Raw genomic sequence first — 26,833 nt, 5'->3', positions numbered from 1 at the left:
AGGTAGGTGTGCACTTGCAAAGATGTAAATGTGTACACGTGTATAAAGGTGTGTGCACATGCTAGTGTGAATGAATGGGGTCTAAGTGCATGTGCACACACGCATGCACGCATGAACGTGTAAATGTGTGCACAAACAAGTGAAAATATAGGTTCACCCGCGTGAATGCAATGGTGGATGCAAGGGTGTGTGCACACGTGATCAATGGGGGTGTGGTGCACGTGCTCGCGCAAAGGAATGTGTGGTGTGTGTGGTGCAAATGTGCATTTTTTTAGTTGTTCTTTGATATGTTTTTGGGTTTTTATGTTTTTTACCATTCTCAGTGAAGGTAGTACCTATACAGTTGAGGGGGGGGGCGCAATGTTGCATATGTACAAATTGGCTAGGGTTCAAGGCTTACCGTGCGTGCTCTTCAGCAGGTGAGAGCAGAGAATTGTTTGCTCATCCACGACAAAAGCTTGGACGCCACCGTGGCCAGCTTTGTTGGCATGCTTGATCGTACGGGTTGCTCAACGATGCCACTAAAATGTGTGCATGGTTCTCTTTGGGGTTTGGCACCATGATAGGGACAGGTAGGGCCACTACACATGGGCAAGATGTTGCCTCTTGCTGCTCGAAGTCCACGGGCTCTTCCGGCTTTTTTGAAGGTGGTGTCGACACACGAGTCGAGGCAGAAACCACTGCTCTCCTATCTTGCTTAATTTTTGGAGTTGGAATCAGAGGCATGGCTTTGGATCTCTACACCCACTTGGATTCAACATTCGAAGGCGTGGTTGCGGGGGATCAAAGGCACGAGTTTCTTCGATCTTGACACCCATATTTGGAGATTCCCTCCATGGAATCCTTGTGCTTCGAGTAGTTTTGTTGGGATCCAATGAAGCGTCGATTTCTGAGGTGCTTTTGGGTATTAAGGCCATCGCTTGGATCTTTTTGGCTTCCAAGGCTTTGCGAAAGCGACCAGGTTTTTGGGACCCAAACAGACAAGTTCCCTTCATAGAAGCCTTGGGTTTCTAACAACTTAACGAGGATCCAACGGGGCAAAACTCTGTTGCTTGGGGCACCCACTTGGCAAATCTCCACACGTTAGAATTCGAACCAGAGGGTCGCTCACTTAGCTCGTACTCACTCGAAGGTGGACTTGGACCTGGCAATGTGTATGGGATGTGCACTGATCCTTCCCTAGGAGGTGGCGCCTCTAATGGAATTGAAATGAAGTCTTCACCTACCTATCGCATCGAAGAAAATATTGTGGTGACTATGATGACCCATGGAAGACCTCCCACCGAGTCCACCTTCACTGCATCTTGCAATGCAAAATCTGGCTGGATTGGTTCCAAAGGCAAAGGCAAAGGCATAGGCTTTAAAACTGGCTCTTTTTGTAACCTCTAAAGAATGGTTACAATTTCGGTCAAAGCCTTTGCGAGCACTAATAATTGGCTCTAGAATGACATCAATGGCTTGCTCGTGTGCTCGGGTGCTGGATCAAGTTTAGCCTACACCTTCCTTACAAGCTCTTGGGCTTGTTTCATTTGCTCTTCCTCCACCACCATGGGTTTAGGATACTCCTTGAGTTTTTTTGGTAGGTTTTCGTAGTCGTGGTTCCGAAGTCCACCCTGTTGCGTTTCCTTGGTACTAACAATGAGCTATGTCATATTTCTGGAGGAGTCAACAATGAGCACAAATTGTTGACTAGTGGGGCTAGCAAGGCCAATGGTTGCCTTGGCACAAGAAGCATCTGTTGTGGTGCCAGAGTCCACCCTATTGGGTTCCTTAGTACCAACAATGAGCTATGTCATGGCTCTCATGGTGCCAACAATGAGCACGAAATTGTTGATGTCTAGACCTTAGCATTGATTCCGACAGCAAATTGCTAGACCTAGCCTTGAGGTTATCCTTGGGACTACCCCTGCCACTACTAGAGCCTAGATTGCTTAGCATATTCTCTACTAAGTCATCTCCTTAACTAAGACTCTACCCGGTGCTGGTTGGGCACCCTTGGCCAATGATGAAGCTTTGGATGATACGTTCCCTACCTCTTGGTTTGGGTGGACGACTTCTACATCCTTATCTTACAGGTTATCCATTAGTTCTATTGCCCGCAAGCAACGCTCATTAAAGAGCAGTGCCTAGACCTTTAGAGATGGTTATGAAGCCACATGCTCTTGAGACCCATCATAAATCAGTCAATGAGCTGTTCTAAAGGTTATGAAGCCACATGCTCTTGAGACCATCATAAATCAGTCGATGCGCAGCAAGTCATCCAATCTTTCACAGGTGTTGCATCTCATATGGAGATACTTGGTTCATACAATGTAATCCCGCATTATTTCTCCCTTCTCCTACTTGAGGTTATATATATGTGCAATGGGGATCCATCTAGCTCCATAGGCAAGAATCCCACTATGAAAGTGTGTCGAACCTCGTAGCTAGCCTTTTCAAGTGGGTTTAGTGAGTGGACTGCTGCCCAACCTCCTCCAAGCTGCCAGACCTGCCAACGATGATTTTGTGCCCTACTCCCATACTTGAACCTCCATTTTTCTTTCCGTTCCCCTCTACCTGCTTCTTCTGAAGTCTTCCAGATAAACGCAAAGAGAGATCCCATTTCCCTTCCCTCGTAGAAGCCATTTTGTAAAACAAGAGATTGGAATATGCTGAAATTTTTAAAACTGGAAACAGAAGCTTCAAGACAGTGCTTCCCATAAATTTCAAAAAAGAAGAGTATAACATAGCACACAAAATTCAAAAGTTGACCACAGAACATGGATGACTAGAAAATAATTATCACAGTGGGAAGAGCCAATCAGAATGTGGTGATGCCAAGTGATCCCACTAGTAGTAATGATTCACACACCTGCAAATACACAAGAGAAGGCAAATTGACCTAATCTACTGTATATTACCAAAAGATGATTACAATGATAATCTTGGATCTACTCTCGGATCATGACTCCTATCCTGTGTGTTGATGCAACATCTCAAAAAGGTATACTGTTTGGGAAGTTCCCAGGCTGAATATTCCTTCTCCTATACTGCTGATCCTAAACTCACCCTTGCTGCCAGGGTACTAGCACTGCAGATCTATAGGATGCCGCCTATTTTAGGGCTGGTCAGGTGATCGAGGTTTGGTGGTCTGCTGGCTGCCAACTGTCCCAACTGTATCAACAGGCTCCACACTTAGGCACCTGGCCTGGGGATGTCCAGACAAGTTGTAGGCCTTCTGGATAGTTCCTCTATCCGACCTCTAGCCATGTCCATGTGGCGTCTCTTTGCATGACGCACATGACATCCCCTCCTAAGCTTGGAGCTCTCGAGCGTATGATGCACTTTTGCTCAACGCCCAATCAGGTCCAATTGTAGGCACAATTTATTCACTTTTTCCACCTCCTGACAAAAAGCTCAACACTAGAATCAAATGACTCTCTAGTGTTGGGGAAGGCACAAACTTTGGTTCTGCTGGTCCTTTGAGATGAGATCCTATGCTTACCTTGACTCTACAGCCACCGACTTCGGCAATTCCTCAGGATCCTTCAACGGTCTATACTCAATACTTTAAAGGAAATTGTCTCCCGAGCCATGTCTAATCCTAGAAATTCTCCAGTACTTTCAGAAGACACGCACACACACACCCAGTTCAGTTTCAACCTAAGGCAAGTGGTCCTCAGGCTCCGCGGTTGTCAACATGACACCTTGTGCTCAGATCTCTCACTCATCTCTGCCAACTTGCTCTCGAACTTCTTCCTGTGTTGGCTGTCCCTGGTGATCTGATTCACGAAAATTTGTTCCCAAAGTAAAAGATTTTCCAGGCTATCCATGAAGGAACTGCAGCCTTGCTAGCTGGCTGATGCAAAGGCACGCTCAGTCGAGTTCAACCCTCCATGGAACACAAGGAGGGCTAAGATGGACTGCCTTGGCTGCGTTCAGTTCCAGCAACCAACTCAGCTTGCTCTCCCTCCTGAAAACCTTCTTCTACTGCTTGATTCTTAGCTGATTTTGACACTGGACAGCACCTTGAAGGAAAACGCAGATCTTGCTCCTCTAAAGAGAGAAGAAAGACCCACAAGCTTGCTGACTGCCGGACCTAGATGCAGACCCTAGCACCTATGCAAAACTAATGGATGACTTGTTGCACAAAACTCTGAGCGACCTGTAAGATGGAAAACACAAATCTTGTTGCAACTCCCTCAGCAAACCTAGCACTATTAAACTCTGATTAAGCCCTAATTAACACTAATCACTCAAACTATTGCACATACACAAGAGGAGGTAAGTTGACCTAATCTATTGTACATTGCCAGAAGATGATTATATACAGAAATAATCTTGGATCTGAGCTTATATCCTGACTCTATCCTAAGTGTGTTCTTGCAATATCTGAAAAAGGTTAGTGCTCTGATATTCTTGGGTTGAATCTTGCTTCTCGGAACTCCAGCTGTTAATCCTTAACTCTCCCTAGTTGCCATGAGGAACGGGCCCTGCAAATCTGGCGTGGGATGCTCTCATCTGACCTCTCAACTGCTTATTTATAGTTTCCTTTTAGGGTTGGTCGGCTGGCTTCCAACTGTGGCCAACTCTGTCACCTGGCTCCACGCTTGGGCACATGGTCTAGGGATGTCCAAACGGCTCCTTGGCCTTCTAAATGGTGCTTACCTGGATTCTAATTTTCACCTATGAGCCTCCCAAGTAGGCTGGCCACCCTGTTTAGGTCTGGCTCAGATGTCCTACAACCTGGTGGAAAGAAAGGTCCTTATGGATTGGAGTGTCAAACCTCACATGCCCTTCCATAGAAGATGCGCATCAAACTCAGCTCACTAGTAAGAACATTCCGACCACCTATATATCGCCACCTGGACAGTAAAAGCACACCTCACGAGATTGTGACCCAACTCCCAGAGGACTCGTACTTTCACGCGCATCTCTAGACGCAAGAAGCACCAACCTACAGGTGTCCCTTCAATACTTCAACATGGATAAGCCGCAGTGCAGTGCAAACACTGCTCCCACATATCCAACCATGTCATCTTCTCCTTTCACCATCTTCCGTCCTTGGTGTCCCATACCTCAAACCTTGGAAGACTTAAATGCAGCTCCTTGGCCTGAATCCAAAAGATTTTGGCAATGAATTTCTTTCCTCTTGTTCCTCAAGCTTTGTGCCAGCAAGTCTAGCTTTGATACCAATGTTAAGACCACATACCTCAAAAACCCTGTAAGGGTTAGACAACCTGCGTCGAATTTGAATCCGATGATCGCGCTCTCCTCGCAGCCAAAGGCTACCTTCCAAAACCACCAGAAGCCAAAGGTCAGATTGCCGTGTGTCAGCCAAGCCCCGACAATATGCCCTAGCATCCCATACCCAACCCCCCCCCCCCCCCAACTACTGGCCTACAACTACTCTGGCCCTAAGGTCCTACTTGCCTTGGTAGACCTCCCTCTACCATGTGGATACCTCATAATCCTCATAAGTGAGCCCAAACTCACTTACATGGTAATACTACATAACCTGGCTATATTTCAACCACTACTTTTTTATTACATGTGGATACCTCATAATCCTCATAAGTGAGCCCAAACTCACTTACATGGTAATACTACATAACCTGGCTATATTTGGACCACTACTTTTTTATTAAACCTTTAGCCATAATTAGCCTCTAGTTAGCTTTGTATTGACTCTAAACCTCATCCTTGCTAGCCCTTTGCCCTTACAAGTCTTATCAGCCCATACGCCCAGCTAAGCCCTGACCCTACCCTTTGGGTTAGCACATCCCCATAACTCCGGGATTTAACGCTGGCCCGAGGCTCAATTAGGGATGTGACAAAACTCTAAAACCATTTCATTTGACCTCTGCTAACCTAGACGTGCCTTGGATTCCTCTCCAACCATAGGAGAGCATATGTACTACCAAACCAGATGACAGAAAGAGTACTCTGTATGCCCCTCCCAATCTGCCACGCTGTCAAGCTCCCAATATTATATTCTCCCAAGCTGAGTCTACTGCCAAGTGAGGTGCGCTAAAACCACGATTTTGGAGGCTGATTTGTTGTGAATTGGAAGACAGCTTCACTTTTGCAGTTTGTATTAAAGACTTTGTATTAGTTAGCAAATACTGGTTCAGACCAATGTGGTATTTAAAGCATAGTTTCATGCAACAGAAACGGATGGTGTCTCCGCAACAGAAACGGGTAGGAAATAACATTTTATAGTAGATGTAGATAGAAATAATGAAAAAACTTGAGAGAAATAGAGGAGAAACCTGGGATCGTTCACAATCTAATAGAGATAACAAAGAAAATTGGGGAAAATCACAACTTACCGCAGAAAAACTGTGGGAAAATTCTCAGGTAATTTTATGAAATGGGAAATGGAAGCTCTGAAGAAAAGGAGTTTCCGTAACTTTTCGCTAGGAAACAGCCGTTTCCTGTTACTACCCTTCAAGGTTGCTTCATCTCTATGGCTGCCTCCCCATTCTGTTGTGGGCATGAATAAAAGGATGCCAGACTGATTCTTTCTCCTGATTATTCTTGCATGCACGACAGCTAGCTCACAGGCTCTTCAAAAAATTCATAACCCTAGTAGTATAAGGACAAGGACAAAACATGTGGCACACCTCACTATGGGCTGCCTAGGTCAGCCATATGGGCAGCCGATACGTCCACACAGGCCCGGATGGACAGTTGAACACTGGGATACTGTTGGACATCAGAATTCAACAATAAGGTGGGTAGTAAAAATTTGTGCAAATGGGCCAGAAAGGTGCTAACAAAGTGCCTTCACCATACTAAATGCTTCGATCGTAAATGGACCTAAGGTCTTTATTATAGGTGAAAAATATGGAACAAGGAACCCCTGTCCGAATGCTAATGTATAGTGATATCCGTAGATCACTACCTGCCAACAATCTACCACCACAGGAAAAAAAAAAACCAGATCACCTTCAATCACACCCCACCAATGGTGGGCTGAAACCCCAGCTGCCAATAGATCCTCTCTTAATCACACAAAGAAGTCACTAAGCTACTACCAGCTGCAAAAGCTATCTGCTGGCAATGCCGCTATAGATTCCCTTTTCCTTTAAGCTTCCACCCAGCTCTTGTCTATCACTTGGGAAGATTCTTGAATCAAGGTTTGATGTAGGAGTGAGATCACATGAATTGTGGCATACACCCAAAACATCATGCTCCTTATTCCCTTCCAACCCACTTGCATCTAAAGCAAAGCAGTAATTGTCCAAACGACCAATCAGGGCATGAATAAAAACTTAAAAAAGAGCACGGCTTTTATGCTCTCAAATCATACCATTTTATCCAATGCATTCTGACCATGTCCAGGCACTCTGATAAGCATTTCTCACAGAGACTGAAGGCTCTCCAGGTTGATTAATCCACAAAGTTCACTCCCAACTATAGAAAATGCTTGTTCATCTCCAAGCCGCCTCTTAAACAACCGCTTGACCATAAGTATGATATAAGGTCATGATGAGTACAATCTCTGTCCAGGGTTGCAGATAAGGACCCCATAAACCGCAACCTCAACAATCCTGCCAGTGTAAAAGATAGCTGGTAAAAAATGTCCGCTTACAGCAGGCACCTATCTTCTGACCTTCAGAGATCAACAGTATTAATCTGGAATCCGACCATGCACAGCAGACACCAGTTCACGTGCATCATCTAAGAGTGTCCACACATCCAGATGACCTGCCATGCTATTGCACTCCCTAAGTATTTCATCCATTCCTTTGCATTTCTCAATGATTATTTTTCTCCTCTGGCGGACTGCTGCTGCTATAACAAACAAGATCAAATCGTCTGTCAAGAAAGACTTCCTCCTGGTTTTTCGCCAAGTAGTAGTCTTAGTCTGGCTGATTCCTGTGGCTCTTTTCTCAGCCCAAATAACCTCCCACAATGAAATTGTCTGCTCAAAGGTGAGCTCTCTTCTTAGTAGTACTACTATCATTCGGTAAACAAAGTAGCACTCTTGGGCATGTATGCTCTCAAGGTGAGAGTATAGATGAGGATCACCTGCTTTAAAGATACTTGATATTTTACTGAGCTGCCGACGGATGCCAGCTTCATCCAGTCGAAAGTTGTGACGAGCTGTATTCATGAATTGGGCAAAGCACCAAAAGGCCTCATAGTCTTCATCAAGAAGGGCCACAAAGGGAGAGAGAAGGTCACTCATCCCTTGACAGTACCCTGTCTCGGGATCATACAGGGCGTAAGCCTCTAGTATGCCTACAAGACGAGCAGCATGATGCTGCCTGCAGGGTTCTAAATGTTCATCATCTTTCAGCCCAACACTCATGGCAAGTTCCCATGCCACCTCCTCAGTCACATTAGCTTGAGTTGGAGAGTAAGGAACCCATTCTGCATTCATTCGGACTGCATCCAACCGAATGATACGCTGCCAGGTGATGAAATCCTCTGTTGCTTTTAAACAGCCCTCTATGAGGTCTGCACTTTCTACCTTGCTCGATGCAGGTGTACTTTCCAATTTTGCAAGCTCTTCTTTACAATCATCTTCTGTATTCTCTTCACTGCTGTCACCTGCAGAAGCAGCATTGTCTGTAGCTAAAGCTGCCTTCCTTGCAGACTTCTTCTGCCTTTCCATTGAAGGAGAACTTGAGCCTTCAGAACCTGTCTCGGTGTTTCCAACTCTTCCATCACCCTCAGATGACTCTTCAAAAATGTTCTCCCTAAGAATGTTACATTGAATTTTCAGATCTCTGTACACTTCTCTGTCAAAACAATCAACACTTCTCTGTCAAAACAATCAACACTATAAGATTCTGTAAACACATAGGCACCATGGATGACATGTTACTCCACAACATGGCACCCACTTAGCAACACTATAGAAGAAAACACGAACTGAGATTAAGAAGAATCCCCTAAGATTCAATGGGCAAAGTCAATTTTCTCTGAAAAGAGGTACCTTTTGCGACATTTTTCAGCTTCTCGTTCCTCTCGTGTGCTGTCCAGTTCATAACTGTGAAACAGTTAAAACAGAAGGTAAAACTTCCAGCTTTAGGATACTGAGATGAAGCCATTGCAGGAAAAAGCTTTCCCCAATTCAAAGGCTCAAAGAATAAATGAATTGCCTTGCATTCTTGGCAAAGGAAACTTTAAGAATTGATCAGTGAAAGGCGTTTGAGCAGGGAAAAACTCACAAGCCTAAGAGGAAGAGCCATACTTCTGCCCTAATGCTGGGATCAATGCCCTGTAGACCGCGCACAGCGCACATAAACCAGCACATGTATGCAACAAAATAAACCTCAAAGCTTGTATCATAAAAGACAGCAAGCAGTATGCAAGTGGACTTCATACACCATACATAGCATTGGGACTTCATTTCAATCTGAATATTAGACGTATACTAAACTACAATGCAAAGTGAATAAAGCATATATGAAGATAGGTAAATACACGTACTCCAAAACGGATTTTCTTCAGAACTTTGTGGTGATTAACAAGGCGACCGGATTCTGAGTCGAAGGCATCACGCCATTGCTTCTGTGTGAGCGGACTTCTTTTCCGTTTCCTTCGCTTGAAAGGCGATCTGAAATACAAAGATAAAAATCAATAAAAACCACGCACTTCAACCGTTTGACCTTATCTTTTTGACAAAGACTCTTCGAAAAGGAATCCCGCATGGCTATGGAACACGCAAAAGAAATGTAGCACTGGTATGGAAGTCGCAGTCCGACCGTAACAGAGGATAAAGTGCTGAAAAACACTGTAGACAAGGTAAATAAACAGCAATAACTGCAGACAAGATGAACGAAACCCTAATTCAAAGGGCGATGTGAAGAAAGACTGACTAACTAGCATCGATCACTCTTCACAATGGGCAGAAAACGCACTGCAAATAAAAAATTGAACACTAAAATGGATCACTGTCTTGCAGAAATAACTGCAGACAAGATAACAAAACCCTAGCATTTAGCGATCACTGGTTGCAATGTGAAGAAACGCAGGGCAGAAATACGGGAAAACCGTAATTAGAAGCGATCTCTGTCTGCTATATGAAGAAAGACAGAGATCGTCACTTACCTGCGGCTGTAAAGAAGGGTTCCTCCCACCGCTGCAGCTACAGCTACCCCTGCAACTGCCGTTATAGCGACCCCGACTGCAACAGAAGTGTCTTGGGAGTGGTCACGCAGGGCGTTAAAGGAGGAGGAGGACATCGCCGCATGCTGTAGGAAGGCAAAAGCTTCATGGAGTGCGGCCACGGCCCCCACAAAGAATTCCTGCTCGAACATAACAGGGGTTTACAGGGTTAGGGTTTCTGCAGCAGCGATGGCGGTGGTGATGCCATGTGCAGATGCAAAAAGATGAAGAAGATGAAAATGAAAGAGGGGGGGAGGAAAATGCCTCCATGAAAGCTCACACCACATGGCATATGACAAAAGGGGTACCTTTACACCACATAATTAACCCTTCATTATGCTTAACCGTGATCTTAACTATCAATGGCATATAGATGGCAAATGGTATCAATATTTAGATCTTGATAACTCAACGATAATATCCTCTCCCTTCTCATTATGTATGATCTAATTTGGATTAAATTCGGCTGGTTAAAATTGCTCCACAGTTCGGAGCCTATTTCTTGTCCAACTCTTGATGTCTGGCTCCCAGATTAGGGTTTTTGATGATGTTATTGATTCACGATGATCAAATTGAAAAAATATAAGGTTTGTGCCCTAGCTCTAGTGTGAATCTCTACTCAAAATTGATATTTACTTATGCGTTCAAAACAATACAGCTAGTAGAGTGTTAATCACTAATCAATGAGATTAAGATTTTTATAAATTATCAAAGATAGAGACTTCACATAAAGATGGGGAAGGAGGTCCTATTGAATCCATGCACTTCTACAACTAGATAATGTAGAGTATTGTCTTATGTACTCACTTATGTAATAAACCTAGTGTGAAACCTTTAAGTGACTCGAGGGACTTAAGTATTCCTCCATACATTTCTTATTAGTAAATCCATGCACTTCTACAACTAGATAATGTAGAGTATTGTCTTATATACTCACTTCTGTAGTAAACCTAGTGTCATACCATTAAGTGACTCAAGGGACTAAGTATTCCTCCATACATCAATGTGAAGGCTATGATATGCTCTACTATCTTGTGTGCTTGGAACATTCATTTGGCTTATGTATGACCATGCTCATCACTGTCTAAATATAGCATGTCTAAATATAGTGAATCTTTTGGTGAGCTATCTATTACATATTAGCCATGGAAAACCAAGGCACAAGGAGAGGAGAGAAAGAAGAAATCATGGATTTCTAAAAAAATAAGAGGAAAAAATCCCTTCGATTTGACCCTTTGTATTCCTGCTTTGACCCTTTCTATTCCGGCTTCCATTCCTATGTTTTGCTTCTTAATGTCTTTTACATATTGCAGCAACGCGCAGGTTGAGTACTAGTAGCATTTATAGGATTACAACCATGTGAAATAACTCTCCTTGTATGATGCCAAGGATGTTGTTACACATGTCTAATACCAATTTCCTAACATATGTGACCATATATTCCATGCCATGTAGTCATGTAAATTGGCCCTCCAAATCATAAGATTATTTATGCATGCAAAATTGTCCAAACCAACTTACTAGATCACCTAAAGTGATGATCATCCATGTAGATGCACATCAATCAAGAGCATTATAGGATTGATGTAAATGTTAAAGTATGGACATCCTAGCTGTCAAATTGTAAACTATAAAAAATGATGTGAAGGGGTTCTAAGTTATAGATGAGCCAATGATGTTTTAGCCATCATGTGATATGCAAGGCTAAAAGTAGACACACTTAAAGCCATGTGTCCATGTCACCAATTCATGTGCTTGTTCATCAAGGGACATCAAATAGCTCAACTAAAGCTAGGTGATCATGGCTTGTTTTTTCCTTCTGGTGGAATCTTGTGATGACTAAGAAGGCTTCTCATATGTTATCCCAAGTTTGTGCCATAGCTAGCAAATTTAGGTACCGATCTAGAAGTGCTCCCATTATACATATTGGGAGTGCCCTTTGCACAATTCCATGAACCCAATAATAAACACTGCACAAGTGGCTCAAAGTGCTATATAGATATACTTGAGAGCATCACCATGCCTAGTATAATTCAATAAGCATTTGATGATGTTCATAGCTTGCATCCTTGTCATTTTCTATTCTTCTTGGGATTTTGTTTTTAACCTAGCATAGACTATTAAGAACCGCCTTTATGGAGTAGGCCTTCGATGAAATCTAATGGCAACCTAGGTCATTTTTATCGTTTTCTTCTTCACCTTTGATAGAATGGGGGCTTCAGATTGTCCTCTTGGGTAGACAAAAAGCTTAGTAATACTTCATGCCTTGACCTCATGTGTAACTTGAAATGATGATTAGAATTCCATTGTGTGTCAAGTTGTTCACGTATTGAGGGTTGTTATCCTCCTTTTAGGCTAATTCCCTAATTCCTTCTTATACTAGGCAATTGAGTGTCCTTTAGTCTCACAATGGTAAGCAACCCTCATCAATGGTGCTAAATCTTTATTATGGGTGTATTAATGTTTTAATGGTGCAAACTCTTTATTAAGGGTGTATTAATGTTTTTCCTCAACTACACTTGTGATGAGGCTTAGGCAAGACCTCAAGTCTTGTTCCTCCCTCTCACCCAAAAGAATCGTGCTTAACTAAAGTTAGTGATAACTACATGAAGCTACTTACTCCTAGTTCTCTATGAATTCTCTCTCACACTCGTCACATAACTCTCAGAATGAGGACAAGTCTTTACTTATTATGGTTATGTTTGAGTGGAAGGATGTCAGAAATAAGGACAAGTTACATATTAAAATTAGGTGTGTGTGTGTGGGGGGGGTACAATGGCATAGAGTCTGTGTGGTATGATGACATGGCATGAGTGTGGGTGTATGGTGTGGTATAATGACTTTAGATACGTATGGGTACGAGTGCAGTAGTGTGATTATTAAGAATCCTTATATGGGATTGATCATGGTGGTAGACAAAAGATTAAGCATGATAACTAAGGTGGGTTAAACCACACCAAGAACTCCATGACGAGAGAGAGAGAGAGAGAGAGAGAGAGAGAGAGAGAGAGAGAGAGAGTAGCACACTCAACAATACTCTATTGTATATGTTATGAACCATACAATGAAAGGATTCTAATATAGATAGCCTTTAGCCCAATCTCCTTTACACATCATTATGCCACTTGGCCATTAGCTTGCTCCTATTGGACCATTCAATTCCCAGCAAATAAATGATGTTGGACCCCTTTAGACAACCATTCCATTTTCCTCTCATTCTACTCATGCTCTAGTGCTCGTTAGCACCTCTAGGCATGCTAACATCACTATTTCAACACCCCCCTTTGACGTAAGCATGGTCATTGCCCTTTGAGAGATGAAAGTCTCGCCCTTAGTGCCCACTTAGGCCTTTAGCACTATCGTGTCACTTTCGGGTGTAAGATTCTTACAACATAAGATATTACAAAGACTTATAAGTCTTGAGCTCATAAGCTTTAAAATAACATGTCTTGGGCATTTATAAATTTTCCACCTTAGGGTTTGCAACCCTATCTTGATCTTTTTGAAAGATGAATGTGAGTTGAAGATTTTGCTCTAGGGAGCTCTGATGTGCAATCTCTCTTTCTCGGCACTCCTCTCTTGACAATGTTCTCCAACACCATGCTAAGCAAAACGTGCTCCACTTGGAACCAATCACACTTACCATGCACAATGAGATATAATGCATGTGAATTATCCTTATTTGAGGCTATACCAGAGCCAAGGGGTAAGGTTCAACCCTTTGTTTTTTTTCACAACCACATAATTTTTTTTAAATGTTTATCTTCGAAGAAGATGAGGTAACGTTTGCTGTTGCTGCTCGATTGTACTAGCGGAGGTACTGTGAACGCCAATGTGTGGTGTGCTATAGTCGCTCTCTGTGCAACCTATTCTGCATGACTTTAGTGGAGACGCTTCTCCTGCCACACTGTTGTTGTGCCAAGGTAGCTGCTGGTACTGCTATACCATGGCACTGTTGTGCCCACTCACAACAACTACCAAAAACAAGGTGAGATGCACGACTCTACAAAAGCCATTTGCTCTCCAAATTGGTATGCTCTATTGTAATTTCTTGCTTTTCGCATCTTTGGGGCACGCTCTCTTTGTCACTTCCTCATGCTATTAGCTCAGCCTTCTATTACTGTGTGTGCCTTAGTGAGGGCATCCAAGCCTCCTACACCATTGGTCTTTGCGTACACTTCCATGAGCTTCTCCTTCAAATAGTGGGGATCCACTTCTCTCACCATCTCTAATGAGCCTTTTCTTGGCTCCCTTGAATTGGTTCTTGCTACATTCAACCTCCTTCACGAGGTTTCCACACAACCAACTCCCCATTGAGCTCACACAACCAGCTCCCCATTGAGCTCACAACTTGCATGCCTCTCCTGTTTACATGCCAAATCATGAAGGGTGCTTTCTCTTCATTAGTTTCCATAGAGACATCGCCGCAGGTCCAAAATCTCTTCAAAGCCTTCAATGGCTTCCACACAAATTCACTCATCTTCCATGAGCAAATTACCAAGCTCAACCCCTTCCGATGAGCTCAACATGAGCTGCAATCTGAGCCCATAATCGCTTGCCCCCCTTGGACAAGCTTGCACCTCAACTCTTTGTCTAAGCACAAAGAGTTGGGGTGCAAAATAGCAACCGTTTTCCAAAATTTAATGAGGCAAAACTCACAAAACCAACCTTCATTGCTTAATCTTCTTGTTGGCATCTTCTTTGGTGATGATGACTCCATTTGCACCCTCCTTGATGCAAAAACCTCCACTTGAACTTCAATAGAGTAGTTTCAAAATCTTCAAATGGTTGGAAATCTTCAACTCCAATCTCCATGAGCCATGAACTCTCTCTAATGCAATCTTAATGATAATAGAGTGTGCTTAAATTTTCTCGTAAGAAAATGTTAAAAAAATAACATATGCTTGATCAATAAACCACAATCTAATGTACATATTAATAAACCATGATCAAGAGCCCATCCTAACGCTGATACCATGTTAATCCTAATATAGCATTGATTGTGGTGGTAGACAAAAAATTGAACATGATAACGAAGGTGGATTGAACCACACCAAGAACTCCATGATGAGAGAGAGAGAGAGAGAGAGAGAGAGAGAGAGAGAGAGTAGCACACTCAACAATACTCTATTGCATATGTTATGAACCATACAATGAAAGGCTTCTAATATAGATAACCTTTAGCCCAATCTCCTTTATACATCACCATGCTACTTGGCCATTAACTTGCTCCTATTGGACCCTTCAATTCCGAATAAATGCTATTGGATGCCTTTGGACAACCATTCCATTTTTCTCTCATTCTACTCATGCTCTAGTGCTTATTAGCACCTCTAGGCTTGCTAACATCACTATTTCAATAGTGATGAAGCATGAGTGTGGGCATGGGTATGTCAGTGCAATGTGGCATGGGTATGAGTGTGGGTATGGGTATGGTATGATGATCTGGCATGGATGTGGCTATGATAGAGTGGCTTGGGTGTGGATGTGATAGAGTAGAGTGAGTGTGTAGTGTATGATGGCATGGCGTTGGTGTGGATGTGGGTTTAATATAATGATGTGGCATTAAAGTGTTTTTAGGAGAAGCTACTATGCTCTCTAACAAGCTTCAATCCTTACCAAAAGGCTTCCTTATGCATAATTCCCTCCCATGTTACCTCAATGAAAAGCTCAATATGAGGTTGCTCTCCCTTTGTGACTTATAGTAGTAAGCACTCATTTTTACTCTTTTATCCCTACACCTCAAGTCTGTTGAATCAAAGATGGAGCTTGATTCACACTTGGAAGATAAGTTGGATTAGCATCACCCTTGAAGCTATAAGTAATCTACTTAAAGCCTAGTTTATTTAGTTATAGGATTTCTTGATAATAAAAGATGTAATTACCTTGGTAGCAATATTTCCAATTTATATAACATGTTATGAGTTACAGTTGTCGTAGTTAGTCATATAAACCATTCACATAGAAAGTATTTCATATATTCTTTAGGATGATGATGATTGATTGATTGTGACTAGTTGGATTGCAAATCCACAGGGTTGGTTTCATCTAACTTATGTGTTTTTTGTTTTTTGTTATGTCGGGGTTCTTAGAGCATCCCCTCAAGATCAAGATTCAAGTTTCCATGTATATGTTTCTACTCTTTCCCATCGATTCAAGCTCTTCTTTCTTTCAATTGTTGGTTTAGGCATTAAGGGATTAATTCAATAATTAATCTTAGCTTAACTATCATTAGCTTGAATTGTGCATACTTTTAGGAAGCTTAGGACTAGAGTAATCATCCTATCAAAACAAAAATTTTAAAAAATTATTAAGGAGTAATCAAAGAGTGAAGTCTAGAATCTTTGAGCAAAACTATTAAAACTGCTCTCTAGTCAACTTGCAAACAAGAATGTGCTAACGATTAGGCCTGTTTTAACACACACTCCATAGAACTTTTACAACACTTGTAGTGTCATAAGTTTTATGGATAGAGGACCTTTCCATATCTACTCATTAGGGAGCATAAATAAAAAATATACCTTCCATAATTGCCATAACTCCCAATACCTATTGTGCTGACCCATCACATGGGCCCGTCACCCCATGTGATGGGTGTTGATAAAGCTGTTAGTTTGATAAAGATATGTTCTTAGATAAAGGAATTCCTTCATGCAGGTGTATATTTGCATAAGAAATTGTACCCAAGGAATACAAGTTTGCATATCTTGTATCCACACATGACCTGTAAATGCACATTCTCCCATTAGCCTAGACTCATCCACATGTCCATTCTCTCATATCCATGGATGCTTGTATATTCTGTGTCCACACACATAACATAACTTGCGAATTCCCATGCCTCTTCCTACACCTTGTAAACATATATCCCTATGTGTGACAAAGACCAAAATAAAATTATGAATTGGGCGAAACAAAAATAATGAGATGGACAAAAAATGACTAGTTTTCACACTAAGCCAAACTTAAAAATGGTCAAACCTTTATTACTAGTCTTAAGTAAATATGTACACCAAGTCCTGAAACTTTCCACATTTGATATTAAGCTTAAGGTAAGGCCGTTCTATATGTTTTAGCGTCGTCTTATAAAATATACATGCCCATTCGAGTGCATAAGATGGCAAAGGACCTTACAGTAGGTTGGGATAGTGAAACCACATTAACCTACATAGTTTAATATACTCCCCTTCCCAATGGTCATCAGAATCCTCATGTCACCCAAGTTAGTGGTGAAGCTACTTCTGGGGTGGAAACATGTGGATAATCAAGGATATGCCATAAAGTTGGTGTACGAAGTTAAGTGGTATGGTTCGGGGTTGAAGTGTATCCAAATGCAAAGCATATTAGGATAAGCTTTAGGTAGCCTTGATAGTAGGTAGCTCGTGGAGAAAGTTATAGGCGATGTAGAAGTTCTTCATATGAGGCAGCCTCCTTGTATTGTGGAAATGCTTAGATGCTTCAAAATTAGGTGATTTGTAAAAGAGATCCACACACTGTGATTGGAAGAATGAGTACCGAAACCACCATGGAAAGATTATTGTTGGAAATAGGGTTGTAGGAATACACACACACACACAGTGGAGAAGCTCAAGGGAGCACACAATGAGATGATAGATAGATAATGAATGTGTGCTCCATAGAACTTTTACGACACGTGTAGTGTCATAAGTTTTATGGATAGAGGACCTTTCCATATCTACTCATTAGGGAGCATAAATAAAAAATATACTTTCCATAATTGCCATAACTCCCAATACCTATTGTGCTGACCCATCACATGGGCCCGCCGCCCCATGCGATGGCTGTTGATAAAGTTGTTAGTCTAATAAAGATATGTTCTTAGACAAAGGAATTCCTTCATGCGGGTGTATATTTGCATAAGAAATTGTACCCAAGGAATACAAGTTTGCATATCTTATATCCACACATGACCTGTAAATGCACATTCTCTCATTAGCCTAGAACATCCCCATGTCCATTCTCTCATATCCATGGATGTTTGTATATTCTGTATCCACACACATAACATAACCTACGAATTCCCATGCCTCTTCCTACACCTTGTAAACATATATCCCTATGTGTGACAAAGACCAAAATAAAATTATGAATTGGGCGAAACAAAAATAATGAGATGGACAAAAAATGACTAGTTTTCACACTAGGCTAGCCAAACTTAAAAATGGTCCAACCTTTATTACTAGTCTTAAGTAAATATGTACACCAAGTCCTTAAACTTTCCACATTTGATATTAAGCTTAAGGTAAGGCCGTTCTATATGTTTTAGCGTCGTCTTATAAAATATACATGCCCATTCGAGTGCATAAGATGGCAAAGGACCTTACAGTAGGTTGGGATAGTGAAACCACATTAACCTACATAGTTTAATATACTCCCCTTCCTAATGGTCATCGGAATCCTCATGTCACTCAAGTTAGTTGGTGAAGCTACTTCTGGGGTGGAAACATGTGGATAATCAAGGATATGCCATAAAGTTGGTGTACGAAGTTGTGGTATGGTTCGGGGTTGAAGTGTATCCAAATGCAAGGCATATTAGGATAAGCTTTAGGTAGCCTTGATAGTAGATATCTCGTGGAGAAAGTTATAGGCGATGTAGAAGTTCTTCATTGGCAGCCTCCTTGTATTGTGGAAATGCTTAGATGCTTCAAAATTAGGTGATTTGTAAAAGAGATCCACACACTGTGATTGAAAGAATGAGTACCGAAACCACCATGGAAAGATTATTGTTGGAAATAGGGTTGTAGGAATACACACACACACACACACATACACACACACACACACAAAGTGGAGAAGCTCAAGGGAGCACACAATGAGATGATAGATAGATAATGAATGTGTGCTATACAAAGATGATAAGTATACCCCAAGATGGGTGTATACTAGCACGGGGAAAAAACCTCCTAAAGAGGGAAAAAGTGCCCCGAATAGTCCTAGTGTGTTCACACACATTACTACCAAATATGGCTACAAAACCCCCCTAGAGTGATGATGTGAACATGGGGTGAGATGCCACTAGAAGTACAGAGATGTGCGAAGCCCTTTGGAATGTGATAAGGAGCCCAGACTAGTCTCCAAAGGGAAGTAAGTTTAAAGCTCTGAGAAAAGCTTCAAACTTCTCTCATGGGAGAGCCTTCGTGAACAAATCTGCCAAGTTGTCATATGTTGGCATATAAGCCAAGTTGATTTCCCCTGTAAAGCATCTCTCCTTGACATAATGATAGTGTACCTCAATGTGCTTTATGCGAGCATAAAAAAATAGATTCCACGCAACTGCCATAGGGCTCTGACTGTCAGTGAAGATCATAGTTTGTCAATACCCAAATCAGCAAATAAGGCACCTAAGCCAAACACACTCAACTGTAACTATTTTTTGTACTCACCTTCACAGCCTGAAGTGGCCACAATGAGTTGCTTCTTCTTGAGACATGTACATAAATCACCAAGGTGAAAGTAAAAACCACTCGTGGGACACAACTCGTGTCTCATAACATCCAACCTAGTCGGAGTCTGTAAATGCATGCAACTGTGATTTACCCCCCTTGGGATAAAATAACCCAAAGTGCTTAGTGCCCTTTAGGTAACGGAACACCCGTTTGACAGATTACCAATGCTTTGTGCCTAGGTCTCCCTTATCCATATGCTCTAACTCTAATTTCTTGCATATATAAGTAACGCGTGCTTAGTGCCCTTTAGGTAACGAAACACCTGTTTGACCGATTACCAATGCTTTGTGCCTAGGTCTCCCTTATCCATATGCTCTAACTCTAATTTCTTGCATATATAAGTAACACGTGCTTCATTACGTACCTGGTATAATGATGCAAGTGCATCCTAAGCATGTTTAGTAGTCCTGCATGATGGAATGTGAGGAATGATACTCCTCTTGAGATGGGGCAGACCTGGAGAGAGAGAGAGAGAGAGAGAGAGAGAGAGAGAGAGAGAGAGAGAGAGAGATGTAATGAGGGAGGGTGAAAAGAGAGAGAAAGAGAATAAAAAGTATCTTTTAATAAAATAAAAATTAAATAGAAAACATATATGTATATGTGTGTACATATGTGTGTGTGTGTGTGTCTGTTTTTATTTACATTTATATATACATACATACATATGTATGTATATATATATATACATATATATGTTTGTGTGTGTGTGTGTGTTTAGATGTGTGTATGATATATCTATCTATATATTTAAAAGTGACCACAACTTATCACCCATCTCCGCACATTAAAATTTAATCAAAATTAATTAAATTATGTCGATGTTTGTATTTATATTTTTAAATACATGTATATATGTATAACTATATGTGTCTATGTATAGGTTTATGTATCTAAAACATAATATTGTAGGGGAAAATAGTATTTTTAGAGATAAAATGCGCATGCTTTTGAGAAAAAAATAAAATATTTGATCATTTAAAAATTTTCCTAGAAAATGAAACGCTGTTTTTCTTTTAACAATTATGCCTCAACAAGATCAAAAATAGTTAATTACGACGAAAGACTCTCTTTTTTTTAAAGGCATTTAAAGAAAAAACATGTATATATAAATAGTGTGCATGTGCATGTGCATATAGGCAGTAGTAGCCATTAGGGTTTTTGAGTGTTCAAATTTATAGGCAAGCATTAGGCCATTAGGGTTTTATATCTTAACCATGGACATTAGGTATGAAAACCCTAATATAATGATTGGCTAAATGAATTTTTATTTATGTCTACACCTATATGTTTTATACATTTTCACCTATAAGTATTGGCCATATGACTTTTTGATTTATGTCTTTACCTATATGGTTATGCATGTAAAAAGACTTATTAAAAAGAGTTGTCTAACAATAAAAATCTCATAACATCAACTATTTACATGAGATAATTAACAAAATGGACATTGAGTCATATGTTTATGGTTCTAGTCAGTCACCCACCCTAACCTAATCACAAGGGATAAAAAATAGTTGTTTGATGGATGGCATCATGGGGCTAAGAAGGATCATCCTTGGTGCACACCATTTACAAGAGATAATGTCCAAGTGTACAAATGTAAAGTCTTTGATAGTAGTCATTTGTGAGGACCATAGGTGTGAGTCGTTTTGGTAGTCATTTTGTAAGAGCACAAAATAAAAAAGGTTGCACTAGTCGTTGAATGGTTTGCTACTTCCACAATGTCATTAGTGGAGTATAGATAACTTTATGGTCTATTGCGATTATAGGTGGATGTATGAGTTGAGTTGACAAGATAATTGTATGGTCTATTACGATTATAGGTGGATGTATGAATTGAGTGTGTGTGTGTGTGTGTGTGAGAGAGAGAGAGAGAGAGAGAGAGAGAGAGAGAGAGAGAGAGATTACATGAAAGATGCATTTATTTGAGAGTGAGCACACCTCACCACTCATCCCTACCATTAAAATTTAATTAATTAATTAAAATTATATATATGTGTGTAAATGTATTTAAGTGTGTGTGTGTGTGTGTGTGTGTGTGAGAGAGAGAGAGAGAGAGAGAGAGAGAGAGAGAGAGAGAGTTTCTATGTGAGATTGTGCGTGAAGAGAGAGAGAGAGAGAGAGAGAGAGAGAGAGAGAGAGAGTGTGTGTGTGTGCATGAGAGAGAGAGGTTGAGAATTTCTATGTAGGAGATAGTTTGTGGGAGGAGATAGTGTGTGTTTTCATTAGTGTATGTGCGGTGTGTACATGTGTGTGTGTGTGTGTGTGTGTGTGTGTGTGTGTGTGTGAGAGAGAGAGAGAGAGAGAGAGAGAGAGAGGCGACAGATAATTTCTATGTAGGAGATAGTTTGTGTGGGGGGAGAGTGTACGTTTAGATTAGTGTATGTGCGGTGTGTACGTGTGTGTGTGTGTGAGAGAGAGAGAGAGAGAGTGGGAGGAGAGAGTGTGCGTTTAGATTAGTGTATGTGCGGTGTGTACATGTGTGTGTGTGTGTGTGTGTGTGTGAGAGAGAGAGAGAGAGAGAGAGAGAGAGTATATGCATGCATGTGCGTACATCTGCATCTGTGTAGAATGTGCTTGAGAGAGAGAGAGTGAGATGGGGCAGACCTGGAGAGAGAGAGAGAGATGGGGCAGACCTGGAGAGAGAGAGGGAGATGTAATGAGGGAGGGTGAAAAGAGAGAGAAAGAGAATAAAAAGTATCTTTTAATAAAATATAAATTAAATAGAAAATATATATGTATATGTGTGTATACATGTGTGTGTGTGTGTGTTTTTATTTACATTTATATATACATACATACATATGTATGTATATATATATATACATATTTATGTTTGTGTGTGTGTGTGTGTGTGTGTGTGTGTGTGTGTAGATGTGTGTATGATATATCTATCTATATATTTAAAAGTGACAACTTATCACCCATCTCTGCACATTAAAATTTAATCAAAATTAATTAAATTATGTCGATGTTTGTATTTATATTTTTAAATACATGTATATATGTATAAGTATATGTGTCTATGTATAGGTTTATGTATCTAAAACATAATATTGTATATACTATATATATTTACATGTGTATGTGTGCGTGAGAGAGAGAGAGAGAGAGAGAAAGAGAGAGAGAGATTGAAAGAGAGAGAGAGAGAGAGAGAGAGAGAGAGAGAGAGAGAGCGCTTCTATGTGTGGGAGAGTGTAAGAAGAGAGAGGGAGTGTGTGCATGTGTGTGTGTGTATGTATGAGAGGGAGAGTGTAAGAAGAGAGAGGGAGTGTGTGCATGTGTGTGTGAGTGTGTGCACGTGTGTGTGTGTGTATGTATGTGTGTGTGTGTGTGTTTGAGAGAGAGAGAGAGAGAGAGAGAGAGAGAGAGCAAGTGTGTATATGTGTGTGCATGTGAGAAGAGAGAGAGAGTTTCAACATTTGAGAGTGTGTGTACGTGACAGAGAGAGGGAGAGGATCATGTGCATGTGCATGTGTGTGTGTGTGTGTGTGTGTGTGTGGGAGAGAGAGAGATGGTTGTAGAGAGGGAATAGTTCTTTTCTGGAACCTTGGTCGGCCGTAGCGATGCGCGGGTGCAATAGTAGTCATGTTCATCAAAGGAGCCAAGATGTTTCTCAGTACCGACCACAATATTACACAACCCTTTGGCTACCAATATATGCCGCATCATGTAGGACCATAACGGGTAGTTGGTCCCATCAAGCTTATCCTCAGCGAGACGAATAGCATCTGAAATACATTACTATCTGCCATTTTTGATAATACCCAAGCAAATTATCACGCAACCTACAAAGTGATGAGTGCTCCTTTGATGCAACCAAGGTGGCTGCTTATAAGGCCCTTGATAATGGAGACCTACTAGTTGTATGAAAGAAATGCAGAGTATAGTGAGTAGAAGTTTTACTCGTAAGATGCACAAATCGATGTTGCTGAAGTGAAGCCCATAGACAAGATCCGGTATGGTGAGTATTTGTTGATACTTTCTTGTGTATCTACACACCCATCTGTAGTAAATCTGACAAAACTACTCGAGAATCTGATGAGGAAGAGTGCAATCTGATCCCAAAGATGTCTGCAAAAAACTTAAAACCACATAAACAGCCCTCAAAACACGTCCAAAATGAAAATTTGATTGAATAACACGCAATTCAAAGTAATGCACACTTCACGGTCCTCTTTCGTCTCCTAAAAGGGCTCCTTGATACGATTGAAGACCGGCGACTCTCTCGGGGTGAAGGGTAGGCAGTAGCATAGGGGTGAGGAGTGTATGCTCTAATACCAAATGTTGAAAATAGGGTTGCAGGAATGCGCATACACACACACATAGTGGAGAAGCTCAAGGGAGCACATAATGAGATGATAGATAGATAATGAATATGTGCTTTATAACGATGACAGGTATACCCCAAGATGAGTGTGTACTAGTACGGGGGAAAAAACCTCCTAAAGAGGAAAAAAGTACCCTGGCTGGTCTTAGTGTGTTCACACATATCACTACCAAATATGGCTATAATAATGGGTGGATGATAGTTTGAATCTTCTTGGCTCATGTTAACCACTCCGTAGGTTAACATGGTTTCACCTACCCGACCTACTATAAGGCACTTTTTCATCTTACCTGCTTGAACATGCACTTATCTTTTGTAAGACGACACTAAAACATATAAAGCGACCTTACCTTGAGCTTAATATATGTTAAATAGGGAAAGTCTAAGGACTTCGTGTATATACTTGCTTAAGACTAGTAATAAAGATTGGACCATTTTTAGGTTTGGTCGACTTAGTGTAAAAATTAGTCTTTTGTATATGTCATTTTTCACTAAGCAATAAAACAATCATTCCCTTGCAATAGAATACTTGTGAGCTCCCCTTCTTCTCTTTTCTTGCTTGCATGGATGCTATTGAATCTTGTATGTTTTTTTATGGATTCTTTCTAAATAGGACTGTTGTAGGTTTTTCATGTGCATTAGCTTCTTCTTCTTTCCTCGCCTTTTGTGAGAAATCACGCTCTCTCTTTTAACCTACATCTTCTGAGCGTAGAGGGATCTTCCTTCATCCCATTAGCAAGAAGCATGACAATGGAGTGAGGACGCGATGGACAAGCTAGCAAACCCACATCGGGAAGTTACAATTATGGCTCTAAGACAAGGCCCAATGACACATGATTCAGCAAGGCTAAGGTAGGCTCTTGACTTGAATATATTTGGTGCCACTGAGACGAGGACTATTCATCCATCCATTCTAAGCTATCTAAGCCCTACTAGCCTAGGGCTTAGCTCCATTCATCTATCCATTTTAAGCTATTATCACCTAATATTGTCGAGTATTTCTTTAAAGTTTATTGCATTTGTATAAGTTTTCAGTTCTTCTTTGTTTGGATGAGGAAAAGGGAACACGAGGAAGGGTAAAGAGCTAATGTTTAGGACTATCTCAAACTAAAGAAATCCACAAGGGCATTCACATAACATGCCCTAAGTTGCCCAGCCTCAAAGCTATCCCGACATAGGACAAGTGCCATTAGAACCCACATAGGACAAGTGCCATTAGAACCCACATAGCCTAACCCCATGATGGGGCAAGAAATTCTAAACCTAAAACAAAGCTCTTTATGCAACCACTGCCTTATGTTCCCTCTCCATGTAAATATGTAAAAGACATACTTAGGATGTTGTTTGAAATGGGAAGGGGGGTTATAATAGCACCTAGAGGCTCGGAATTGGCCAAAACAAATCCAATCATCTTTTCGGATGATGACCAAATTTGATGGAATTGGATATCCCATTCATATGAAGAGAAGACAAAATTTATGAAGACAAAATTTATCCCATTCATATGAAGAGAAGACAAAATTTATGAGGCTGCAGCATGGATTGATGATCCCATCAAGGTCCTATTCATTTGAACTTTGCAAGGCAAAGTAGGCCACTGGTTTTAGGTCTCTAGACCCACTCAAATTTGATGGAACTAGAGGTCCCATTCAGTACCTACTAGAGAATTTCGATCAAATTTATGAGGTCATGGGATGGATTGATAATCCCACCAAGATTTTTTCATTCAAACTTTGCGTATGAAAAAATAGGGCAGTGGTTTAGGTCTCTAAATCCATTCAAAAAGGCTATCTATGAGGCCTTGAGACACACATTTATCATGGGGGATTCTTGCCCACATGGAGTCCCATTGCATAAATAAATAATCTTAAGCAAAAGGATCGAGAAATAATTTGGGATTACATTGCTAGAACCCAAATATCTCCACATGAGATGCAGGCCCATGAGAGACTAGATAACATCGCTTATCGATTGATTTATGATCAATCTCAAGAGCAAGAGGCTACATGACTATCTCTATAGGTTCAATACTACATGAGACGCAGGCCCCATGAGAGACTAGATGACTTATCGCTATCGATTGATTTATGATCAGTCTCAAGAGTAATAGGATAGGCCACCTCTCTGATGTTTCAATTGTAAGGGCCCACACCATATTGCTCAGTTTTCTCATAGAGCCATTTGTGGATTTGAACATGCTTTTAAGTCTTGTTCGAATAGAGTGATAGTCACCCCCATGGTAGGATCATCATCCACTTTGGTGGTCCTTAACTTATTAAGCATAGAAGGAAGACTTATTTATACAATCCCCCTTAATACCATCACACAAGGTGCCATCATAAGGCTCCAAACCAAGACAAGAGTAGCTTCCAAGGAAACATCCAAGGCAACTAAGAAGCAGATAAAAGCTGAGGCTTCAATATTGAAGCTAACAACTAAGAGCCTGAATGCCAAAGGCTGCAATATCCCTTGAAAAGACTAAAGGAGCAAAAATAGAGGTCCAAAAGAAGAAAACCTCAAAGAGCACGTAGAAATGCAACGCACAAACAATTATTAAAGATAACGACATCCGTGACCATTGAAAGTGGTTTGGACAATAGCTCCAAAGCTTCCTCCCTTGCGGAGGCAACGAGCAATCTTCCACTCGAACTAGCTCTTACCAAGGAAAAGAAACCCATCACACAAACCTTCCAAAGAAAATCAAAGAGTACTCCAATGCCATGTTGAATAAAGTGCAAATAAAACAAGCCCAAGAGCTTATAAAAGGAAGCTATAGGCTTAACTAGAGCTAGAAGTGATCAAGTACAAACCACTAAATTTGCATGAGTACTAGAACCTATTCTAGAGTCAATCATAGAACTAGTAAGGGAACCTTAGAGCATGCCAAAGGCCATAGCTGAACTTATGACCATTCTTAATTGGCTACAAAAGA

At 41.0% G+C, this 26,833-nt stretch overlaps 1 protein-coding gene and 1 long non-coding RNA gene across 2 annotated transcripts; both read right to left on the bottom strand.

Annotated features, from left to right (window-relative positions):
* Positions 1-2,876: 2,876 nt before the first annotated feature.
* Positions 2,877-5,272, bottom strand: LOC147626942 (uncharacterized). Its single transcript, XR_015268429.1, has 2 exons — positions 5,192-5,272; positions 2,877-5,093 (listed from the first exon to the last, which is right to left on the bottom strand). It is a non-coding gene; the product is annotated as an uncharacterized LOC147626942 (long non-coding RNA).
* Positions 5,273-6,784: 1,512 nt separating this feature from the next.
* On the bottom strand, positions 6,785-10,395 carry LOC147626941 (rab GTPase-activating protein 22-like). Its single transcript, XM_086815497.1, has 5 exons — positions 10,048-10,395; positions 9,427-9,553; positions 9,165-9,214; positions 8,930-8,983; positions 6,785-8,732 (listed from the first exon to the last, which is right to left on the bottom strand). Exons 1-5 carry the CDS (start codon positions 10,254-10,256, stop codon positions 7,616-7,618), a joined length of 1,557 nt encoding a protein of 518 aa, XP_086671623.1. The 5' UTR covers positions 10,257-10,395; the 3' UTR covers positions 6,785-7,615.
* Positions 10,396-26,833: the final 16,438 nt, after the last annotated feature.

The sequence above is a fragment of the Cibotium barometz genome, chromosome 21, assembly GCF_041138505.1.
Source record: "Cibotium barometz isolate CiBa-2024 chromosome 21, ASM4113850v1, whole genome shotgun sequence".
In the NCBI taxonomy this organism is placed as follows: Eukaryota; Viridiplantae; Streptophyta; class Polypodiopsida; order Cyatheales; family Cibotiaceae; genus Cibotium; species Cibotium barometz.
This window is presented reverse-complemented; position numbering and strand designations above follow the sequence as displayed.

Bases quoted from the DNA above. Each gene is read 5' to 3' on its own strand.
- LOC147626941 (XM_086815497.1), bottom strand. From the start codon at position 10,256: ATGTTCGAGCAGGAATTCTTTGTGGGGGCCGTGGCCGCACTCCATGAA. The intron at 9,554-10,047 runs GTAAGTGACGAT...TTTGTATTTCAG, and splicing joins ACCCTTCTTTACAGCCGCAG to ATCGCCTTTCAAGCGAAGGA. The intron at 9,215-9,426 runs GTACGTGTATTT...CGCGGTCTACAG, and splicing joins TGAAGAAAATCCGTTTTGGA to GGCATTGATCCCAGCATTAG.